The 21,220-nt window shown below is 38.1% G+C and overlaps 1 protein-coding gene across 1 annotated transcript; it reads right to left on the bottom strand.

The window, feature by feature from the left end:
* Positions 1-36: 36 nt before the first annotated feature.
* On the bottom strand, positions 37-19,962 carry LOC115423377 (brain-specific angiogenesis inhibitor 1-associated protein 2-like protein 1). Its single transcript, XM_030140141.1, has 10 exons — positions 19,566-19,962; positions 18,094-18,169; positions 17,339-17,425; positions 11,180-11,241; positions 9,674-9,745; positions 9,083-9,217; positions 1,684-1,833; positions 1,217-1,372; positions 476-590; positions 37-257 (listed from the first exon to the last, which is right to left on the bottom strand). The coding sequence occupies exons 1-10, from the start codon at positions 19,614-19,616 to the stop codon at positions 37-39; spliced, it is 1,125 nt and encodes a 374-aa protein (XP_029996001.1). The 5' UTR covers positions 19,617-19,962.
* Between the last annotated feature and the right edge of the window lie 1,258 nt (positions 19,963-21,220).

The following is a 21,220-nucleotide window of genomic DNA, read 5'->3' as shown; positions in this document are numbered from 1 at the left end:
CATTTTTTCCCTTTATATATGCAATACGCATTTCACTTACTTTCCGTTCTTCTCCAGTTCTCCGTACATCCACCCATCTCTCTCATCAGGAATGAGAAGGATAATAACGTCCCCTTCATCAAAGCTTAACAGTGTGCTGTTGTTGCCGGCAGTGTGAGGGAAGATGGTGCGTACACGTGGCCTCTTCACCATATTGTTGAGTCCTGTGGCGACAGACACAGATCTGCCTAGATTGCTGTCATCGCTGTTCCCATGGTCTGATGCAAACATATAAAAAGGAGAGCAGTGAGGTGTCAATGAGAAAAATAAAGATACATTTATTGTGAGATATCTATACCCTACAACTATTTTAGAATGGGTGTTGCAACTAAATAGCATTGAGGAGGTGAAGATAGACAGGATAAAATAAAATTCACATCTAAAGAAAGAACATAAGCTTCTGGAATAAGTAGGCCTAAAGCCACATTCATAATACCTGTGCTATTGTTGGTAGTGGTGTGTATGCGGGAAGTATTGTTCTCCTGGTTGAACATGTTAACCAGTGGGCTGGTCTGAGCCTTCTGAGATGGAGCTGGAGGATCGACTATGTTCTGCAACAGTAACATTAAATCATGTTAGTGCACACACTATTAGTTTACTGTGATCACACACATCAGTCTATGACAGACGGTGATTCACTGTAAGATAAAACTTGTGCATCTGTACAATTGCACAGATGCACGCATGCCATTTGTTACATAATAGATGAGGGGATTATGGTCTATAATCAATTATCAGAGCCGACAGATATATTTTATATAATAATGAGGATCAGTATTATTTTAACCAGAATGTGATGCGTTAAATTGATTGGTCTAATCAATTCCGTGCAATGTCCAATGCTCATCTAACTGTATCGGTGACATGTTACAAGTAATAGCCAACCAAAAATAAAATGAGAAAAGAACATGTATGCAATTATTGGTGTGTTAATGTCAAGATTAAGAGTTTTATTGAAAATGAAGATAATCTTTTTTTTTTTTTTTTTTTTTTTAAATCGATATCAACCTTGAAAACCCCCCCATAAAATTCATAACACTGTATTCATATCAACCCCAGTCGTGACATATTAAAATTCTACCTAACTGTACATATGAGTTAATGTAATATAAAACATGGCAGCCACATATTTAGCACAGAGACACATGTATTGTATCCCTCCTCCCACTGATCGTACCACGCTGTGTCGTGATGGGGAGGGAGAGGGCATCGGTGTGATGGACACTGGCGTGCGTAGTCCCTCGATCATTGTCAAGATGCTTTCAGGCATGTTGGTGGCATCGTTGCACTGGTCCTGCCAGCTGCTCAGCTTTGCCGACAGAATGTCTCTGGCCTGTCCAGCAGGCAGCAAAGATAAGGGAAGGCATTCAAATAAACATTACAACAGGGATTACCAGTAAAAGTTCACACTATAGTAACATGATGTATTGAGATGCCTGCAGGATTTATAATAAATGTATCTGCCTTGCATTTTAGTTGGATTTTAAAGCATTGAGAGTATTCTTGATTAAGTAGAGCCAACAAGCTCACAAACCTACTCTTCTAAATTCTTGGTAAAATATTCATCTTTTTCATAGGCCGTAAAATATTTCATCAAGGGTAAGCAAAATTTCAAATGCTACAATGATCAATGGCATCCATTACCTTGTCATGAAAAGAAGTGATTTGGTAAGAGAACATGCAGTGCTTGTCCACTAAGAAACAGAATCTCTTCTCCTCCAGTAAGGCCTCCTTACAGCCATCTGCGATAAACAACTGCATGTCCATCTGACGGCTCGTCAAGGTTTCCAGGCACTGGCAACAAATACATGACCATACAGCTGCTTTACTTGATAATCATACAAACATGTACATTTATGTCTCAGTCTCTCTGAACAAATATTACAAGACATTTTTGAAAAGGACAGAAATCCACTAGTTTCTTTTCACCTGCACTCTGAAATAGATCATCATGTGGTCTTATCTCATCTTCCACATGGCCTGGAGCCATATATTTACTTTCACTGCTGATCTACACAAAGCCAAAAAAGGGCACACAGATATGAAAGGTGAAGGGCTCCTTTCTAAATAAGCTAATCTCTCTCTTGCAGGGGAACAGCCATTATCAAACTTGACTTTACTGTATTGATGGATTAGGTTACATTTAGTGGGAGGAGAAAGGACAGAGCAACAGGAACTCAGAGGAGACACTGCAAAGGAGTCAAGGGGATGTGTGTCTTATCTACAGTGACAGACAGGGTCAGGAAAGGTTTGAATGCTACTGAAACTCAAACCATAAGTGTGTGTCCATATGAATGTGCACATAAGAGCAAATGCATCAATTAATCTTCAATCCTAATCAATCTTTGAATCAATTACAAGGACAATATGTTTTGTGAGTAATGAACAACTCATGGAAATGGTTAAATGTAAAAAGTTTCCTGTATTTTGACTATTTTTCATAAATGAACAGCAAATATGATGGAACTGAATGGAGTGAAACAGCTGCTAAAAACAATGACAATCAGGCTAATGATAATGGAGAATAAGGTATAGCAAGCCACTCAAAATACACCCTGATAGGATGTCTCTGATCCATCTTGATCACCATGAAAAGATTTATTTTAAACCACTTTCCAGCTAACTGTTCATTATCCTACTTATTACACAGATATTTTCAAAAGGATTCAATAATCTGACAGAAAATATTGATGTAGAAATGATTTGAAAATAATTGTATCATGTCTGCTACATAGAATAGTCCTTTACGTTCTACAATTAGCACATTATAAATCAGCAATAGTTTGTTATATCTAACTGACAGACCCTATAGTATCACTGCTGACCAATCACAGTTGAAATGTCAAAGACAGTATAATAAAGCAGCAGAGCTTAGTTGCTTTTTGGCATTATTGACTAAAAATTCTGTAAGTGCCTTCAGCATACTGTACTTCAACAGGTCTGGGGAGAAACAAGAAGTCTACCCACTTCTGTTAACTCTAAACAAATCTACCCCAATGCTGATGAACTGTTCAGACAGTTACAGGGATTTAATACATGATTATCACTGTTAAAGGGGTCATATTTTGCTAAACCCACTTTTATTAGTCTTTGGTACATTTATTTGTGTATTTGGACGCTAGTAGTTCATAAAGTTTGAATTTGAACCCTCCAGGTGCTGCAAAGCTATCTTTATATTCAATCTGGCAAAAATTGAGTGGATTTCTACAACCCGTTTTAATTCCTTAATTTATTACGTTTAAACTAGTTACGTCACGATATTTGCACATATAAGGTCAAGACTTCTGACAAACATTTCTCTGAATACGACATAATTTTCTGTTAGCAGCAGCGGTTGTAGTCCATACTGAAAATATGTCTGAACTTCGAGCCGACTGCTTAAAAGGTTCAGTTGTTGGTTGTATTTATGGGGGGTGTGAAGTGGCTCATTTGCGTTTAAAGGGCCAGCGCTCAAAACAAGACTTCTCATGTCATTACTCAGAAATAGGGTTATAGATGGACCTATGGAGTTTAATTAATGAAGAATTCAGACCCAAGCACAGCATTTACAGTTTATGTAGACCACAGGGAAATGTTTTAAAATGCATACTTCCATTTAAAAAAAAAGCTAAATATCACTCCTTTAAATCTCATTCAGACTCTTGGGTAAAAGTCTTAAAAAATGAAAAGCGTCGTCTTTTTTCCACAGCAGCATGAAACATCTGTATTTATATTTATTCTTATAACTCTGACAGAAGAGAGAGCAGCAGAAGTGATATTTTCTCCTTTTAATTAGGCTTCTGCAGATTTAATGTATATCAATATTCACAAATTTTTCTGATACAACCACTCATAAAATACTCAAACCAGTATTCCATAATTTGGTGTATCGGCTGCTGTGGTACTTACTTTGATTTAAATATATGTAACATTACTATTTATATTGGAAACTCCAACTTAACAGAACTCAAAGAATAAAACAAAATCCCTTCAAAGAAAAAAAAAAAAAAAAACCTCCACGTCGTCATCGTCTGCACACTCTAGGGTTGGCACACCTGTAACGGCTGTCAGGACAATGGCACACCCTCTTTGTTCAGACTCTACTCTACAACCATGCTCTTAAGAAGCTTAGGGCTTTATTTACAAGGAAGCTGTGGAGGGTTTAATGTAATTATGAGTTAACAATGTACCATGTTAAGAGTCTCCTACACCATACAGTCAAAAGATTTGTACTGTGTTAGTAAGTTCTACCAAATAAATGTCACATACCTCAAAGATTTATACCACAGAATTTAAAAAGTGAAGCAGCTTTTGTTGATTCTTTGAAGATAGCTTTGTTTTTAACATCCACACTATTTACATATTCATACAACTTCTCAGGTTATACCTTAACCCATAACTGGCAACCAAAATCATCTGCTGATCTAAAATGTTTAATAACTTCTGAGCCACTGAACCTATTAATACGTTGAAATAATTGGTGTAAAATGCAGTTTGTCATCTTTCATAGTTGTCAGATATGACCCATTTGGACATTTAGAGGCTCCGTAATAAACGTGGAAACACTGTCATCTTCTACAACATTGATTCACCAGTAAAATCCATGGAGTTGGATCAATGACAGTGGATGGAGACATCCCTAACCCTAACATCACTATTTCATCAGTTTTCTGTTTTTGACATAATAAACCTCAATTTTCAACTGAGCTTTTATGAACATCTACATGATCAGTAAATTAAATATAGTAAAATACATGATTTTCACAGAAAAAAAACACAAAATACAGAAGATGATATTATAATAAATGGTGATAAATCACTTAAAGTTACAGATGGAGAAAAATTAATTTGGGAAGTGCCACAAAAATAGCACTGGGTCTTTATGGGTTAAACAGAACTAGAAAATCAATTGTTTTCCTTTAAAAACTGCAGAAAGCATAACAAAACATTATCTCCATACACTTGCACAAACCTACATAGCTTTTGGCAGTCAGATAAGGTTCTTGCTCAAAAAATGCTGCCTGCCTGACCAAATAAAACTGTCAACCTGCCTGTCTGCTTCTAATGCCATTGAGTATACTTATGCATTCAAACCTGATATCTCTATCTCGATCAACAATCCAACCTTTATGGTACCATATCAGCAAACAAGCAGATGCAAATCTCTGAGGAAAACATGCACTCCTACACAAATAACAGCAAAAATAGAACTTTTCCTTCTCATTTCCTGTGAACTCAGTTTACATGTCCACAATGCATGCTGTTTTTTTTTCTAGTTTTCAGTGAGTCAACAGTTTTCAGTTTAATCTGGGACATGCAATAGTTAGACCGTAAAGATGAAATGCAAAATCTCTCCTGAAGTATCAAGTCAAAACTAATGCATTTAAAGGGAAAGTTGACGAACATCATAAACGTCAGGTTACATGCATGTATGAACTTCATACAGTCTGTTTAGTCAATGGAGCTGTTTTATTAGTTATTGTTGGTTTAATTAATATTCTTCATGAGCAGATTCATCTCATGCTTTACAAAGTAATGAAATTCTTGTCATCTTTTTTTTTTTTTTTTATATTTCTGGATAAAATGTAACACATGCATTTCAGGCCAGTAAATATAATTTGAGTTAAAGACTCAAGGGGGATAAAGAGGAAAAAAAACATACTCAACAGATAGTGAGAGTGGGTGGCATGATTTCTACTAATAAGTGCAAGAGGGAAATCTGAGGATTGTGAAATGTTGCTTTGACGTATTAATACATGCAAACACATGCACACTCGTAATTGTTTCACATCTGTCAGCGCTGCAGTACACCAGTTGCTATGGACGACTTAATGTTTATCATGGGATCTATAGGTAAGAAAGAGAGGGATGTTACATAGAGGGTGGACTTATTTATACAACACTTTTCCACCTATATGGTACTTACAGTGCTTTATACTGTGTCACAGTCGCACACAGAAACACTCCCACCAGTGAAACAGTCACTAGGAGCAATGTGGGGTTCTTGCTGACAAACACTTGGACATGTGGACATGGGTCAGGGATCAAACTGATGACCCACTCTACCCACTGAGTCACAGTCCCAATATGATGGCAACAGGGATAGAAACCATGAAGAACATGACACAACAACAACCTTGTAAGAAGAAATCACATTCATCCTTACGTGTAAAAAGACATGGTAGATATATTAATATGTAGTAAACTTGTGCACAGACTCCATTTCAAACTTTTCATCCTGACTTTCCCAACGTGGGGACCCAAAATGAGTCACAGAGCTGTTTTCAAAACTACACAACATTAAAACGATATGTGGATTCATTAGAGTGTGTTCTCTGAAGAGTTTGTAAATGTCGGCTACACTAAAGTCATTCCAAATGAAGAGGAGACCTCAGTAATGAATACTTTAGAATAAACAAATTGGACAAACCTCTCCAAACGAAGCACTCTGAGTATCAGGGACAGCCAACTTTCACAGAGTGTTTTGACAGTACAAAGTCATTCTGTCACATGTTGGTGTTAATTACCCCACCCCCCAAAGGGGAGGCAAGGGGTACTGTTTGGTTTGGTTTGGTTTGTTAACACTTTAGCAGCAAAACTATTAGTTCAATTCCTACCAAAGTGGGTTAATACATTGTCAGTGACCCAGAACAGAAGTGATTACATTTTGGGAAAGGTAGGTCAAAGTTCAAATCTTTATGATTTAAAAAAAAAAATCTTATCATTTACTTATAATGGGCAAAATACATGCAAGGGGCAGGGTTTGTTGTGCTGGCATCACTTGTTAACATGTGATTTAATTAATCAGTGACAGTGTGTCACTGCCGAGCTAACATTACCTAGTTGTGACAGAAGGAATTGTTGACATTTTCTTGCCATCCTGAGTTGACATCCTGACATTGCATTTATTCAATTTATGACATCTTTCTGTGAATTTGGCTCCTGAGGAGACACAAAATTGATCTTCTGGGTCTTCAGCTGAAAACATGTGGGACTCACTGTTATAATAAATTGTTACCGTGTTGTGAAGGCTCTCCCTGTCTCCGTTGTTCCCCTCCATTCTCTACTGTCTGACAGACTCCTCTCTGGCTTTGAACTATCTTTGGTGTCTAGTGAATCATTTGCTGCTGTAAGCTCCTGCCTCTACACCCTGTCTGTTTGCCAGCTCATCTCTGTCTGTCAGGTGTCTAAATCCTAATACCTGACCTTAAATCAGATAAGTGAGCACAGTGACATGCAAAAACTCTGACTCATGTTTGGGTGGCAAGCTGAAGGATGACAGGTGAAAAAAAAAGAGGAAACAACAGGAAGGTGAAAGAAGGATAGAACTGTAGGATGTGTGTTACAGTACAAAAGGAAAGCTGCAAAGGACAGAACAACCTGTGACCAAAGATTTCAAAAGTTAGAAATTAATAGAGCTGAGCGGACAAAGACACATGAATCAGGGGACATTTTTGATAAAAAAAAGTAGCTGGAAATAGGTTCATTTTACTTTTGTGTTATGTTCAGTTATTCTTATAGCATCATCTGTGGGGGTGAGTTACCTCGAGGAAGTAAACTAAGCATGATATTCATTTGTTCCTTGCACTGATAAAACTAGTGTATACGGAGTAGAACTAAGTAAAGAGTTTCAGTAAAGTGGTGACGGTAGCCGTTTCACACTCCTTTTTACTCATTTGTATCCAGCAGGGCCGAGCCCTCTGCAAGGCTCAGGAAGGGTAGAAAGTGTTGACAGATCACACAATCGCTTCAACATTCTATAACACACATACACACACCCAAGCAGACAGGCTGCCCGACAGGATCAATGGTAGGCAGGTTACGTAAGACCTGGGGCTGCTGGGCTTCAGGGTCACAACTTTGAGATTAAACTCTTCTATTATTGGTCGGGCTGCACCGTCACTGTTAAGGTGTGGTTGTGCCACGTAATAACAATTTAACCAGCTATCATGACTTCATATTCCACAATGACAACTGTGTGTATGTAGGTGAATCAGATGAGGATAGTTAACTGTTTAATACGACAGATAGACAAATGAAGATCGTAAACATATTACAATGATAGTGATACATGCTCTTGTCTTATTATACGTTATGCATGTACACAGCCATTTTGTCAACATATGGGTAAGTTAGTGACTAGAGATGTACCAATATATCAGCTAAACATTGGTTTTGGCTGACATTGGTATCAGCATATTAGGAAACTCTTCACCCAATGACAGCAGCAGATAGCTATCATTTATTATTGGTGATGTTAAATTAAAGTTTGTTTTCATAAATTTGTGTATTTGAACCTGTGCATTTGAACCTGTTCATTCACCTGTGCAATGAAGGACTGAAAGACTATAAAATAGTGATCAGTTTTACATTTAAAATGAATTTCATAGTTGAAAGGGGCTTAAAACAGAAAAACAAAATAAAGAAACAGAAAGTCACATCAGTATCAGCCAAAATATCACTGCAAATATCAGAGTCAAACAGAGGACTGCATGCAGATATGTTCATGTAGTGGACAAACATTTCTAACAGCAAACACACAGCTGGCACTTTACTACACCCAACTGTAGTTACACTGGCTCTGACATGATACAGCATTTTTGCAGGTGTCAAGGTTGGTAAACCAACAGGTAAACAACATGCAATTACAACTCACAGCACATAGTTTCATACAGTCAGACCTAACGGTGCCATCTCTGGAGAGAGGTCTGGCTGAATATATTATTATTCTGAAATGGGAGAAACTCTCTAGCTTGTATTTCATTACACCACCACACACAGCTGTCCTGGGCAACGCTAAGCCACAATAATGGTACTATGCCATTAAAATAATTAAATTGGATCAAAAGAAAATGGCACAAAAGAACCAAAGAGGCCTGCCTTATTATACAGCCCAAAACTCCTCAAAACTCAGTTTTCTCAAGACTGAGGTTCAGGTTATTTTACATACGGAGGAGGAGTTCAGATATAAAACAGTGGGCAAAGGCAGGCTAATTTCAACAGACCTGTGCACCAGACTACTCTGCACATATGAACACATAGAAAGAGCATCCATCCATCTCACCTCACTCTCCTTGCTCTCATACTTGTTGGCATTCTTGCCTTGACTCTTCCTCCTCAGTTTCTTCAGGTCTGACTGCGATCTCTCCAGAGAATCCTGCTTCATCTTGTGCTCCATCTGGTACCTTTTAAAGGTTGCCTAGACCAAAGGAAAGATCCATGTCAGTGCTGCAACAGCAACTTGGAAAAAAACTTTAGAATGATGCACTCTTTCAAAATGTAACCTAACCTACATCGATTCTGACACTTGAAATCATACTTAGAAGTGCAGCATATACTAGACATCACAAATGTTTTAATGGCTTGTGTTTCAGAAGGGAACCACTGGTTCACCTGAAAATTATTCAGAATTTCTATTCTTTGTACCTTATTTAATTTGCAAACATTAATTTGTGCTTCCCCTATCATGCCCTGAAGTAATTAACAAAGTCAGAATAATGAAACAATGCACAGAGGACCAAATAGTAACAAACGATCCTGTACTTTTTAAACAGAAATATGTTTCCATAAGGGGGATGGATGAAGGGCTGTTAGCACAGAATGACTCACACATAACATGCATCCACAACCACACACATTCACTGTAACTACTCACTGTCATGTATTTGACATCCATGTCAGTCTTTTTCTCCAGCTCTGCTATTATCTCCCTGTGGAACCTCTTAAACTCAGGTGAGGAGGAGGAGGGACATGAGAGAGGAGAGGGGAAGAGGACAGACTGGTGATTATACACTTGATGGGAGGATGACGTGCCACACTTTGTCAGCGTCGCTGTCACAGCTAACAGGGGAAATACTGTATGTCTCAAAGACAGAAATGGAGAGTGATCATTTGGAGTGTATCGGTGCATGTGTGCGGGGGTGAGAGCCAAGTCCAAGGTTGCGCTTCTGAATGAGTCAGAAACAAAGCGTGGGAATGCCCACAGCCTTCTCTCCCTTTCTCTCCTGTTCCAGCTCTCTGTCATTAGTGTGAGGGTGTTGAAGCACTTCCATCACAACAGCCTTGTTGTCACACAGTGTTGATGCCCCTGTGATGTAGATCAATGATTTGAAGACCCCATTACTGAACATGCACAGATAACATATATCTTGTTCTGCACAACCTTGTTAAGTTGGTAAAAGGTTTTATTCAACCATGTATTCATTTTTTCATGACTAGAATTGATGTTATGACTCACCAACCAGGGTTCATTAATAAATCACCCCTCCCACTGATGCTGTTAGTTACATCTCAGAGAAGTGTCTCATGACTTTTCTACCCAACTTTAACTTTAATGGGTAATTATTAGTTATGTTCACTGCAAACAGAGCTCATTAAGCTGTTTGCCATGTTAACATGTTAAAATGAGGGTTGTAATTATCAATTAAACGTTACCAGATATTTGGTATAAAACTGGAACAATCTGTTCATTAATCAAGAGGTTGACGGATACAGAAGCACACCAATTCCAATATTAAATAATTACATTTTATTGCATTCTAATAACATACAAAATATTTGTTTTAACTGATAAGCTTCAATTTCCTGCTTTCATCTGTTGATTATCATCACCCGTTCAGTTAATTTGGGTTTTCATTTAAGTGAAATATCTTTGATTCCTTGGACCTGACTCTTCAGTAATTTGTCCTTAATTATCTTTTACAGACTCCATGGTAACAATTAAGGCTAAAATGAGTGACAGATTTATCAATAATGAAAAGTGCTAGTATAGTCTCACAGCAGGCTGCACCTTCGACGAACACCAAATCGTATCATCTCCAGCTGGTGTTTTCCCAGGGCATGTTTAGGCCTGCCTGCTGTTCTCACTGAGGAAATAAACTAACAGGTGCTTCTCTGACTCAAACCTGTTGTTTCTCTCTGCTTTATCAAACCTCTATACATTTTGCTGATCATGAAGCTCCTGTAGTTCATGTATGGGGGTGGACAGGCGGTAGGTATCCATCTATTAACGGTGGGAGGAGGCCATGTGAGGCACTAGATGTGGTTTAGTGAGTTCAGGTTGAGACTGCAGCTGTCTGGAAATGTACTGAGTAACTGGTTCACAGAGTGAAAGCAGCAGACAAAGTGCAGATGGGTGAGGCAACATAATTAGGTAACTCACGTTTTCCTCCAGCTCAAGATGGACTTTCCTGTGGACTTCTGAGATTTCCATCAGCACTACACCTGCAGGATAAAGATAGAAAACAGGCACAAAGGGAGGAGAGAGAGGAGGAGGAAGATAAGCACTGAGCGGTTAATGTCAGAAGGAACACAGGCCAGCAGTAATCCAGTTGTTGGTTTTGTTCATTTCAGGCTTTGTTGCACAGAAAAGAGACTCTTCCCTGAACAACCTTTACTGACAACAATGACAATGTGCACAGCGTATACAGTACATACATATTGATGAATGCGTGGCAGCAAAATGATGTGTTTCACTTGCAACCTCAAAAACAATCAACTGTCATCGGCTATGGATTATTTTACAAAGGACTTCCATTCTTGAGATAAAACAAATATAAATACATGTGCCTGGACTAGAAAAACTGGACCACCCACTACTCAACTAATCAAAACAGCTCAGATGGCAGGCAGCCATGAATTACAACCTTCTGTCTTTGCACGTTGCTGACGAAAGCAATCAAATTAGGATTATGTAGCACAATGATCTGACAAAATTGTGATTAAATTTCCTATGACGTTGCTGTTTCGATGCACAGTGCTCTAACAGCGACTACAAAGAACTTTGGAAATTAGCAATCAAAGTTGAATGCATAGCACACAGCGTTCCACATAAAATACACAAACTCAGACCAGAACCGTATTAAAACCACAAATTATACTGTAATTCCTTACAAATACATGAGGATCTGATGTTTTCAGCCCATGCAAAATAACCGCAACATCTAAAAGTTTTTTTTTTTCCAGTTTGCCTCGTCACTACTGGATGTGAATAAAAGTGAAAATACCAGAGGAATATCAGTGGCTACCAATATAATAAGAAAAAGCAAACGGTAAGACAGTACGTCATTCCTGTGCAGAATTATGGATTATCAAGAGCAATAACTCTACTCCGGGCCAGATGGCCTTCTAGCTGACTTGTCTGTTTCTAACATATTGTGGATGGCCTTGCTAGTGCTACTCACAGATTGAGGAGCCTCTGTGTGTTTATGTGCATGCCTGTGTGTTTTTGGCCGGTGTGGTCCCTTGATAAACACCATTTTAACACCTCAGATGACTGGCTGCTGACTGGAAGAGGAACAATGTGTCTATGTGCACAAATGTGTGTGGGCCAACAACTCTGGTAACTTGTCTTAGCACAGATGGAGACTCGGTGCATTTCAGGGAGTGAAAAAAATGGACTGACAGAGAATCAGCTGTGGCTCCAATTTGAGGTTGTCAAGAGAATAAAGTGACAGACAATACCTCAAGAAATGACTATGAATAAGTTGTTATTCTTGCTGAAATTAACACTATATAAACTTACCACAGCTCAGATGTATGATACCTGACAGATTTTAAGACCTGGTGATTATGTGACGTCTCAAATAAATGAGCAGGATGCAAATACAGCGGAAACCTCAGACTTAATGTTATGGTTTTTCCTCCACACTGGGCTTTTCCCAAAGGTATTTATTTTCCGTGTTCAGTGGGAGAATATCTTGACCAAAACATTCTTCAGTAGCCAAAAACAACAGGATAAAAAGCAGCTTATATAACCCACAAAGGAATGTCTACATACACAAATAAAAGAGAACAGTTGTTTGTGTAGAAGCACACAAATTCAATGAACCAACGACTTAATATTAAATAGATATAGATTTAACTGTACCATCAGTGGAAAAAAGCTCAAATCCCTGACAGCTGTTCAATAGGATGTCAACATGATGCATCATGATGACCTGTACATCCATCAGTATGTAAATAATGCCCCTCCCTGTTCTGTCTTTCCACTGCCTTCCTGCCCCACCTTGCCTTATAGCAAGACTGACTCCTTCACTCCACACAGTTCAAACATCTCTGCAAGTAAACCCTAGAGAGAATGAGAAAGTAGGAATGAAAGCAAGTTAAAGAGCAAAGCATAAAAGGTATGTATTGAGCAAGAGGAATTGAGAGTGGGCTTCAGAGCTCTTGCTCATGGCAACAGACATAAATACCAGAGAAAGAGAATGAGGAAGTGTGAGAAAATAAACATAAAGGTACAGAGGACATGGAAAAGGGGCCAAGAGTAACAAAAGTCCATCCCATTGTGCCCAAGGACACTGGGTTAAAAGTATGATGTCAGGATTGCACACATTACAAATCTGACCCTAACTTTGCCTAATCTAACAATGCGAATGCAATCTTAAAAATGCCAGGAGGTGTGGTAAAGTCAAATACCTGACAGACTAATGAGTTTGTAGGACACAAAAGTTGTCAGTCATCCATATGTAAGTACATCCAAGTAATAAAAATTAGTGCAAAAGTCATTATGTCACGTCACTGATTGTCTGCAAATGTCCTAGATACAGTACCGTCACTGGAACCAACAGTCGTTTATCAGTTCACGCTCCCTTTGTTTATTGTTGTCACAGTCTGTACAAAATGTTGCCAAGCAACAGGTGTGCTCGATCGAGTAATGTGTGACAGCAAAAGTGTTTCATGGTCATGATGATGTGGACAGCAGTAGCAGCAATCCACCGCCATTAGCCAACAAAACTAACCTAGATAAACCCACACACTTCAGACAGGCTGCCTGGAGTCCTGTTTACTGAGGCTGGACATGGGTCTGAAGCCATGACTGGACACACTGACTGATGTGGAACAATTTGTATTCACTGCTGTAATAACCCTTTTGAGCCACTGGGTAAAAAAGCATATACATTTGAAAGAATCATAAGAAACCTTTCAACACAGTGGAGAAATGTGAAAACCAACAGGAGACCTACAGTGACAGCAGGGTGGTATACTTCATGTCATAGTGGCAGGTTTTGCTGTTTGAACTTCACTGACTGATCATAAACAGTTCTGCTTTGCCTTTAGGTGTAAATCATGTCATGGCGTGCTGCGTCATCGTAAAATACAGTAAGTGAAAGACAAAGAGATAAAGTGCTTCCATATTCCGTAATGTTCCAGTGCAACCAGTTCAACTGAGTGTTGCTCAAAGACAGGAATAAAGTGTTGTCATTATAAATACATCTATGAACAATCATCAGTTGATTGCAACAGATTTAGCACAAGACACTGTCATTAACCTTCTCTCTGGTATCATGAATGCAGAGAAAAGAAAACTGAAGAACTGTGGAAAAAAAAAAGAAAAGACAAAACTCCCTTTTCTGAGTCGATTTTGTAAACATTTTGCTGGTAGCATGTGAAGCGGCCCACAGTCCTTCCACAGTTTTTGACTGTGGGAAAAATAATCCTGGCATCAACAAGAGCCACCTGACACACCATGCAAACATGCTTGGATTATGTAAAGTGGGCCTGATGCCATTGGAGCGGTCCAGGACCATCAAATTTGGTGCATGTGTGTGTAGTGTGTGTTTTTTGTGTCTATGAAGCATCGTAAAGCCTCTGCTGCTGCAAAAGGACAAAACTAGATGAGATTAAATTCAATGTGAGCAACAAACTGCTGGTTGGTCATGGTGTCTCACATGCTCTGCAATACTTTACAATTCTAATTCTGTGTGGAAATCAATAAAATACAGCAGTTGGATCTACTTGGTTTGGCCTAAACAAGACATAAGGACATAAAGTAGAGCCAGCGTCTACACAACCTGGTCACCCAGATCTCGCCTCTTGCTCCTTTTCTGACCAGAGAAGGAAACACATCAGATACCCGAGTGCTTGAATGAAAGACCTGTTGACATTTGAACTCTGGCACAGGAGGAGGAGGGTGGCTAAGAAATTAGAGGTAAAGGTAAAGGTAGGAGAACGAGGTGCACCAGTCCTCCAGTGCCTCTCAAGAGTATCTGGTTTCTAGTCAGCTACGCGTCACTGAAGCTCAGGTTTCTGACAGAGCAGCTCTACTACATCCATGAGCAGGCTCACAGGAAAGATGTAGGAACTTTCTATTTTTTGTGCAATATATTGAGCAAAAATCCTGCTTCATTACCTGTCATTAAGCAGAGTAGTTAAATCTTGAAATCCCGATGGCTTTTTAAGTCATTTCATTAGATCAGACTGTTGTGGCGTGTATTTAATGAGGGCCTGTTCTCCATAATCCTCCATAATGACTCAGACCAAATTGATCTATCATGAGACCAGAGCGTCTCTGTCCATCTCATACAGGGATTAGTGGGTACTGGACTGTATCCACAGGTCAGGGGTGAGTGTGACTCAGCCTAGACATTACGTTCATCCCACCTAAAACATGTTTTGTATTGCAAATGGCTCAACTACTATGTCATCTGTTTGGATTGGAACTGCAAGCTTCATTTTTTTTTTTTTTTTTTTTAAAGAAGAGCAAATGTACCTAATATTTAAATTCTCAAATAAATGGAAATCTGGTTGTAATTTTGCAGTTTTTATTTTTAGATACTGAGAATAAGAACATACCATCAGTTTCATATTTCCTTTTCATTTCTACTTTACAAGGAACAAGAAGACCTGATTTATTGCAAACTGCTCTGAGCAGTACCCACTTCTAGTTGGAAACATGCATGTGAACATTCTTCGACCATGAACATGTCAGTCTGTGATGAGATCAGAACCTTATTAGAGTTACACTGGATAGTACAGCTTCCAATTACAAACAAAATGTAAATGTAAAATGGCCAAGTGAAATGTTCAAATCAGAACAACTTTGGAAAAATTTGAAAAGTGTGTGCATAAATAAGAGGCATTCGTCAGATGTAAGAAAAGGAGGAAAATTATATGCAAATGTTTCCAGTAACATTGAAACTACTAGGTTATTACATTTACATTATGTTTTTTGGCAGATCATTCGGTCATCATTCTCAAAAGACATACTCCGACAGAAAGTATTAAGCAACTATGATATCAACTCTGACAATGTGAACCATTATGGAAACTACCAAAAACCCACCATAATTCACATCCACACTACTTCATTTGGGAGCATTCTTCCAAGTTTTTACAGCCTAAAAGTGTAAGTGGGGTAAATGTTTTTTTGGCACTGTAAATGTGCCAGGACATTGACACTAGAGCAGTGCCAGGTGGCACTTCCTATTGTGCTGCTGAATTTAATTAGCAGTTTTTCTGCTAATCAGCAGGGGAGTTGAGAGACAAACAGTGGTTAAATCAAAGTGTGCCACTAGTGGCAGTGAGTTAAGATGCCAGACATCTTTGGACTGTAAATTAGCCTGGGGAGTTGGCTAGAAACAATCTAAGAAATAAACAAACTCAATGCCACAGTGTGTTAAGCTTATCATGTGTAGTGTACTGCCTCCATCATCTCAAGTATCCAGTTAACACTAACCAAAGCCAATGTGTAGCCATTCTCTGTATAGTTATTGGACAAGAGCATTATAGCACAGTATAATGAACTCAGTTCTATTTCTTTGTATTCATCATCTTTTAATTAACAAGAGTGCTCTGAATTGTGGTCACTAAGAAACATATGTTCTTCACTTAGAAGCCACCCAGCTTTGATCATTGCCTTCTGGAGGGGTTTTATCTGTTAAACAGATGAAAATCTACATCTTCACAAACCCATAGGATAGGATAGGACAGGATAGGATAGGATATAGGGACCTTTTCTGACAGTGTCATTAGCATCTTATTTGCATCTTGACTCCTAAGATATTATTTAAGAAACATTAAAATTGTTTCCCTTCTATATTTTTGTTTATCTTCATGTCTCAAACATCCAGGACCACATTATTCAGCCATTTTTTTTATATTTTATAGCATGCATCCTCACATTCTATGTTTTTTTTTATTCTTTCTTGGTTTTTTTTTTAGCATCCAGAGGCTTAACGCATATTCCCATTTTTTTTCTTTCTGCTTGACTTCTTGTAAGTGGTCTAAGTGATCTGCAAGCATTAGACATTTGACTGGGTAAATTTATGTTATATCTTCCTGTCATGTGAGTGGATTTAACAACAGCACTAAATTATGAGTCACTGAAATCTGACACACAGTATGTAGCATCCAGCTGATACTGATCACATAAATTACAGAGGCACAGTACACGTCAGCACCAGATGCCAGTAAACAGCCATGACAATAAATCACAATAAATGCATCAAAGACCTAATGGGAAAAACAGTGGTTAATAAGTCACTGCAGTGGAGATTTCTCCCAGTAGCAGACAAGATGACAGAGTGATATGGAAACTTACCTAACTCTCTGGAGACTGGAGACACTGCAGCATTCTCCCCAATCTTAGACATTGCATCAAAATACAGCTTCCCTGCCAGGGTCATGGCTGGGAAAATAATAAGATGACGATTAATGCTTAGGAAAATAATTTGGGAGAAAAACAGGTTCCCTGCTGTCTGATGAATACTTAAGTGTTCAGATGTACCAAAGTGTGGAAGGATGACAAATTGAAGTAAAAATCAAAAACACTTTGAACACAATGGGTCACTGAGCAGTTTAATGAGTATGAAAAAAATTAATCATATATGAGACTACTATCATTATTATGTTTCTATCCTTGGCATTCACCAGACTGCAACCCAGTTGAACAACTATGACAGATTTGGGACCATCACTCCTCACCGTCATCATCTATCCACTAAAAGAGAGCATATCTTTTGGTAGAATGAGGGATTTCAGACTTACACAATCAATTCGAAGGAGCACTGCACCTATTCTGAGGCCACATTATGACCAATCACCTTCGTAAGACTCTTTACAATGATTTTTAAAAAAAAATTTGTCACACATCTACGTCTGCGAAAATGCAAGTCCAATCACATCCGAACTGACTGACCCAAAAGGACAAATCAGACCTGGCAGGAGGCAATTTATATGGTAATAATGTAGGAAAGTTCGATCTTTGCAGTAGTTAAAGCCTTTACTATTCTGACCTTTAAACATTCCTTAACTCAAAATCACCAAGAATCGTTAAAATGTCAGTCAAACACTCACCTGCGACTGACTTCTCATAGTTCTTCCCCAAGTTGACCAGGTTCCTCAGTCCTGGGTTGAACTGTTCCATTACATTCTGGAATGAAGGAGACGAGAGGAAAGAGGGATTTTACATTTTCTGGGTAATTTTTACATGGTTCTGAGTTAAATAGGTGACATCAGAATAAGGTACGAGGGGATAAGATGTTAAACCCTTCTGTTAACTCATTAACAGGAGCTTTGACATATAACCTTTGGGCACAAATTCATAGGTTTGTTATGTTAAAACTTGCACTTTGCAGCTTGTAATTCACAACGCTTTACATCAATTATCTTCCCCTTTCATTTATACACATATTAATTCAGATTCCCCATTCTGTTTATGTTGAAGCATCTCTGAGCCACTTTATATAAAATATCCATTATTTCAAATTGCAGTAAATATTTAATTCCCACATAATGCTTGAATGCAAATAATAAACCAGATTTAATTTGCTGCACTAGTCATGCATACATGAGGTCCTCTAGGAGCCTTAAGGTGCTGTTGATTATAGTCCCAAAGCAGAGGTGACGGCTGCTGAAGGGCTTGCTGTATAATCTTACCACACAACACACACAGCCAGCTAAATTATTAAACCTGGAGTCTTTTTCCTGCATTTCATCACACCAAGGAGCTGCGGGGGCTGTCCCAAGAGAAGGCCAGCTTAGAAAAGCAATTCAGAAACTCTAAATAATTCTGAGGAAAGGCGTTAAATCAGATTTTTTAGCTTCTTTAAACACAGTTGCAGTTTGTGACACCTGTTGAGCCTATTACAGATCAGGCCGTAAAATACAGCTGCTTTATTGGATATGATGGATCAAGTAAATGTTTTTTTTTCCCCCACCAGAAACAGTACTAAAGATCCCTTTCACTTTCCAATCACCTCCTGATCTACAGTAAATATAATCAGATAATAATTATAAGTTGGCTTAGATTCCTGCAAAGGTGTAAAGGTGATGCTGATGAGTTAAGGTGGTACTTTATTAAGGAAGAAGTGGCACTCCTAGGGTGGGGCAACTTTCCTCAAGCCAGTGATTCAACAAATTAACTGTCAGTTGCTGGCTGTGGAGTCAAACCTGTTGATAAACTGCACTTAGTGAGAACTCCTCCTTAAAAGCACCTCCAGCACATGTTAGAACAGAACTGCATTAAGTAACAGTATTGGAAAAGTACTCAGTGATGATTACAACCAGAAATGTGGGTAAACTTAGCCCAAATTAGTGCTGCCTCATTCCCTTTGTATTAGCATATGGGTTACATTTAAACACATTTAATGAAGTCAGGCTGAATAAAGCACTCGTGAGACGTTCAGGTGCACTAAAAAGTTGAACTACAGCGGATGTTATTGTCTCAATACGGGACACATAGGGGTATTTTTTTTTTTTTTTTTTTTTTTTTTTTTCCTCTTTTTCCCCCCGCACCTGTTGTTCTCATCTCATTGGTAAGTACCCACCTTGTATGTACTTTCAGTGAGCTTGTTCACCTCCTCCGCACACCTCGACATGGTGAAGTTATCTCCCCTTTCGACGCTCCCAAAAATAATAATAAAAAAAAGATTAAATAATACCACAACGCCGACCACAAAAGGGAAAAGTGCCCTAACCTACGGACTCATACAATTCCTCATAGCCAGCAGGAGACGCAAGACGCACACATACCAAGCAAACTGAGAAGACTGTAAAGGCAGGGAAAATGAGGAAAAAGTAAAAAAGCCAGTGGAAGTGGGTCCGGCTGAGTGTTGCTGCGGAGCTAAATGTGTGAGCACAAAAGAGCTGAGCTGTCAAACTTGTTGTAGGTGGTTAGTTCAGAGGAGGGAGGAGGCCTGAGGAGGTAGGAGAAGGTGGACGACCGTAAAGCTGTTTGGAATCAAGTAATTAACGGCACTTCCGGTCTGCTGCTTTCAAATTAAATCCAAACCTCGGATTTTGGAGTTTGCGAACCCTCTCTGTCTCTTCTACATCTATAAAAACAGTTTTTTTTCCACCAGCTTTATAAATGTATTTGCACTAGATTTTTAAAATTAATGTAATTTACTTGTCTCTCGATTCTTGTTTCAATAACTTCAATCCTGAATCATCAAACAGCATTTATTTAATAAATTAACCAGACGTCATATATTCCTTTGTTCTCTTCGACTGACTCTTTAACGCATCATTTCCGTCAATTTAGGTTGAACTTTACTTTATCCATTAAGTGGAAACAGGGTATACACAAAAAGTCAATACTACTACTACTACTACCAATAATAATAATAATAATAATAATAATAATAATAATAATAATAATAATAATAATAATAATAAATGAATGAATAAAATGTACAAGAAAGAGACCTTGGTAATCCAGTGCAGGTTATACTAGCTATAAAATAAAGCTATATATTCAAAGCTATATATACACTGTTGCCCATAAATATTGGGGAAAAAATGGAAAAAAAATAAAAATAAAAAAATAATAATTATATATATATATATATATATATATATATATATATATATATATATATATATATATATATATATTTTTTTTTTTTTTTTTTTTTTTTTTTTTTTTTTTTTTTTGACGTCTTCTCATGAAATAATTGTGGCAATGTGATTTATTCTTGATAGAGAATGTGTAACTGGGACTCATAACTGATGTGTATAAGCAGGAATAAATCAAGGAAAACAAAATTATTCCAACATTATGGACTACAGTGAATATATAAACCATAAAGTAAAGCTACAAACATAATTTACCAGCTGTATAAATGAATTTGCCCAAAAAACTTGAGAGATAAATTAATTGACAGACTCTCATTTTGGCTCTGAATCAATACCACTTCTGCAATCATAAATCATTCAAGCATTTCCTGAATAAATTAACCAGACATCATCCATAATGTTAAACATATTCCCAGCTTCTCTTGAGTTATGTAAGTTTGTGAGACTTGGCTCAGATGAACTTTTCCAACCACGAAGTGTATAATTTATGCAAAAATCAATGGCGTATCAACGATAAATAAAAAGAAGATTAAAAAAAAAAAACAGAGGCCGTAGCCTGCATCAGTATACTTGTAAATGCTTTTAATTTGAAGGCTTAGTTGTAGATCGGTTCTGCAGGTTTGTG

This window comes from Sphaeramia orbicularis, chromosome 8 (genome assembly GCF_902148855.1).
Source record: "Sphaeramia orbicularis chromosome 8, fSphaOr1.1, whole genome shotgun sequence".
Classification (NCBI taxonomy): domain Eukaryota; kingdom Metazoa; phylum Chordata; class Actinopteri; order Kurtiformes; family Apogonidae; genus Sphaeramia; species Sphaeramia orbicularis.
This window is presented reverse-complemented; position numbering and strand designations above follow the sequence as displayed.

Excerpts from the sequence above, each read along its gene's own strand:
- LOC115423377 (XM_030140141.1), bottom strand. The coding sequence starts at position 19,616 with ATGTCGAGGTGTGCGGAGGAGGTGAACAAGCTCACTGAAAGTACATAC. Across the intron at positions 17,426-18,093 it reads CTATGAGAAGTCAGTCGCAG|CCATGACCCTGGCAGGGAAG; the intron begins GTGAGTGTTTGA and ends TTATTTTCCCAG. Across the intron at positions 9,218-9,673 it reads TGGATGTCAAATACATGACA|GCAACCTTTAAAAGGTACCA; the intron begins GTGAGTAGTTAC and ends CCTTTGGTCTAG.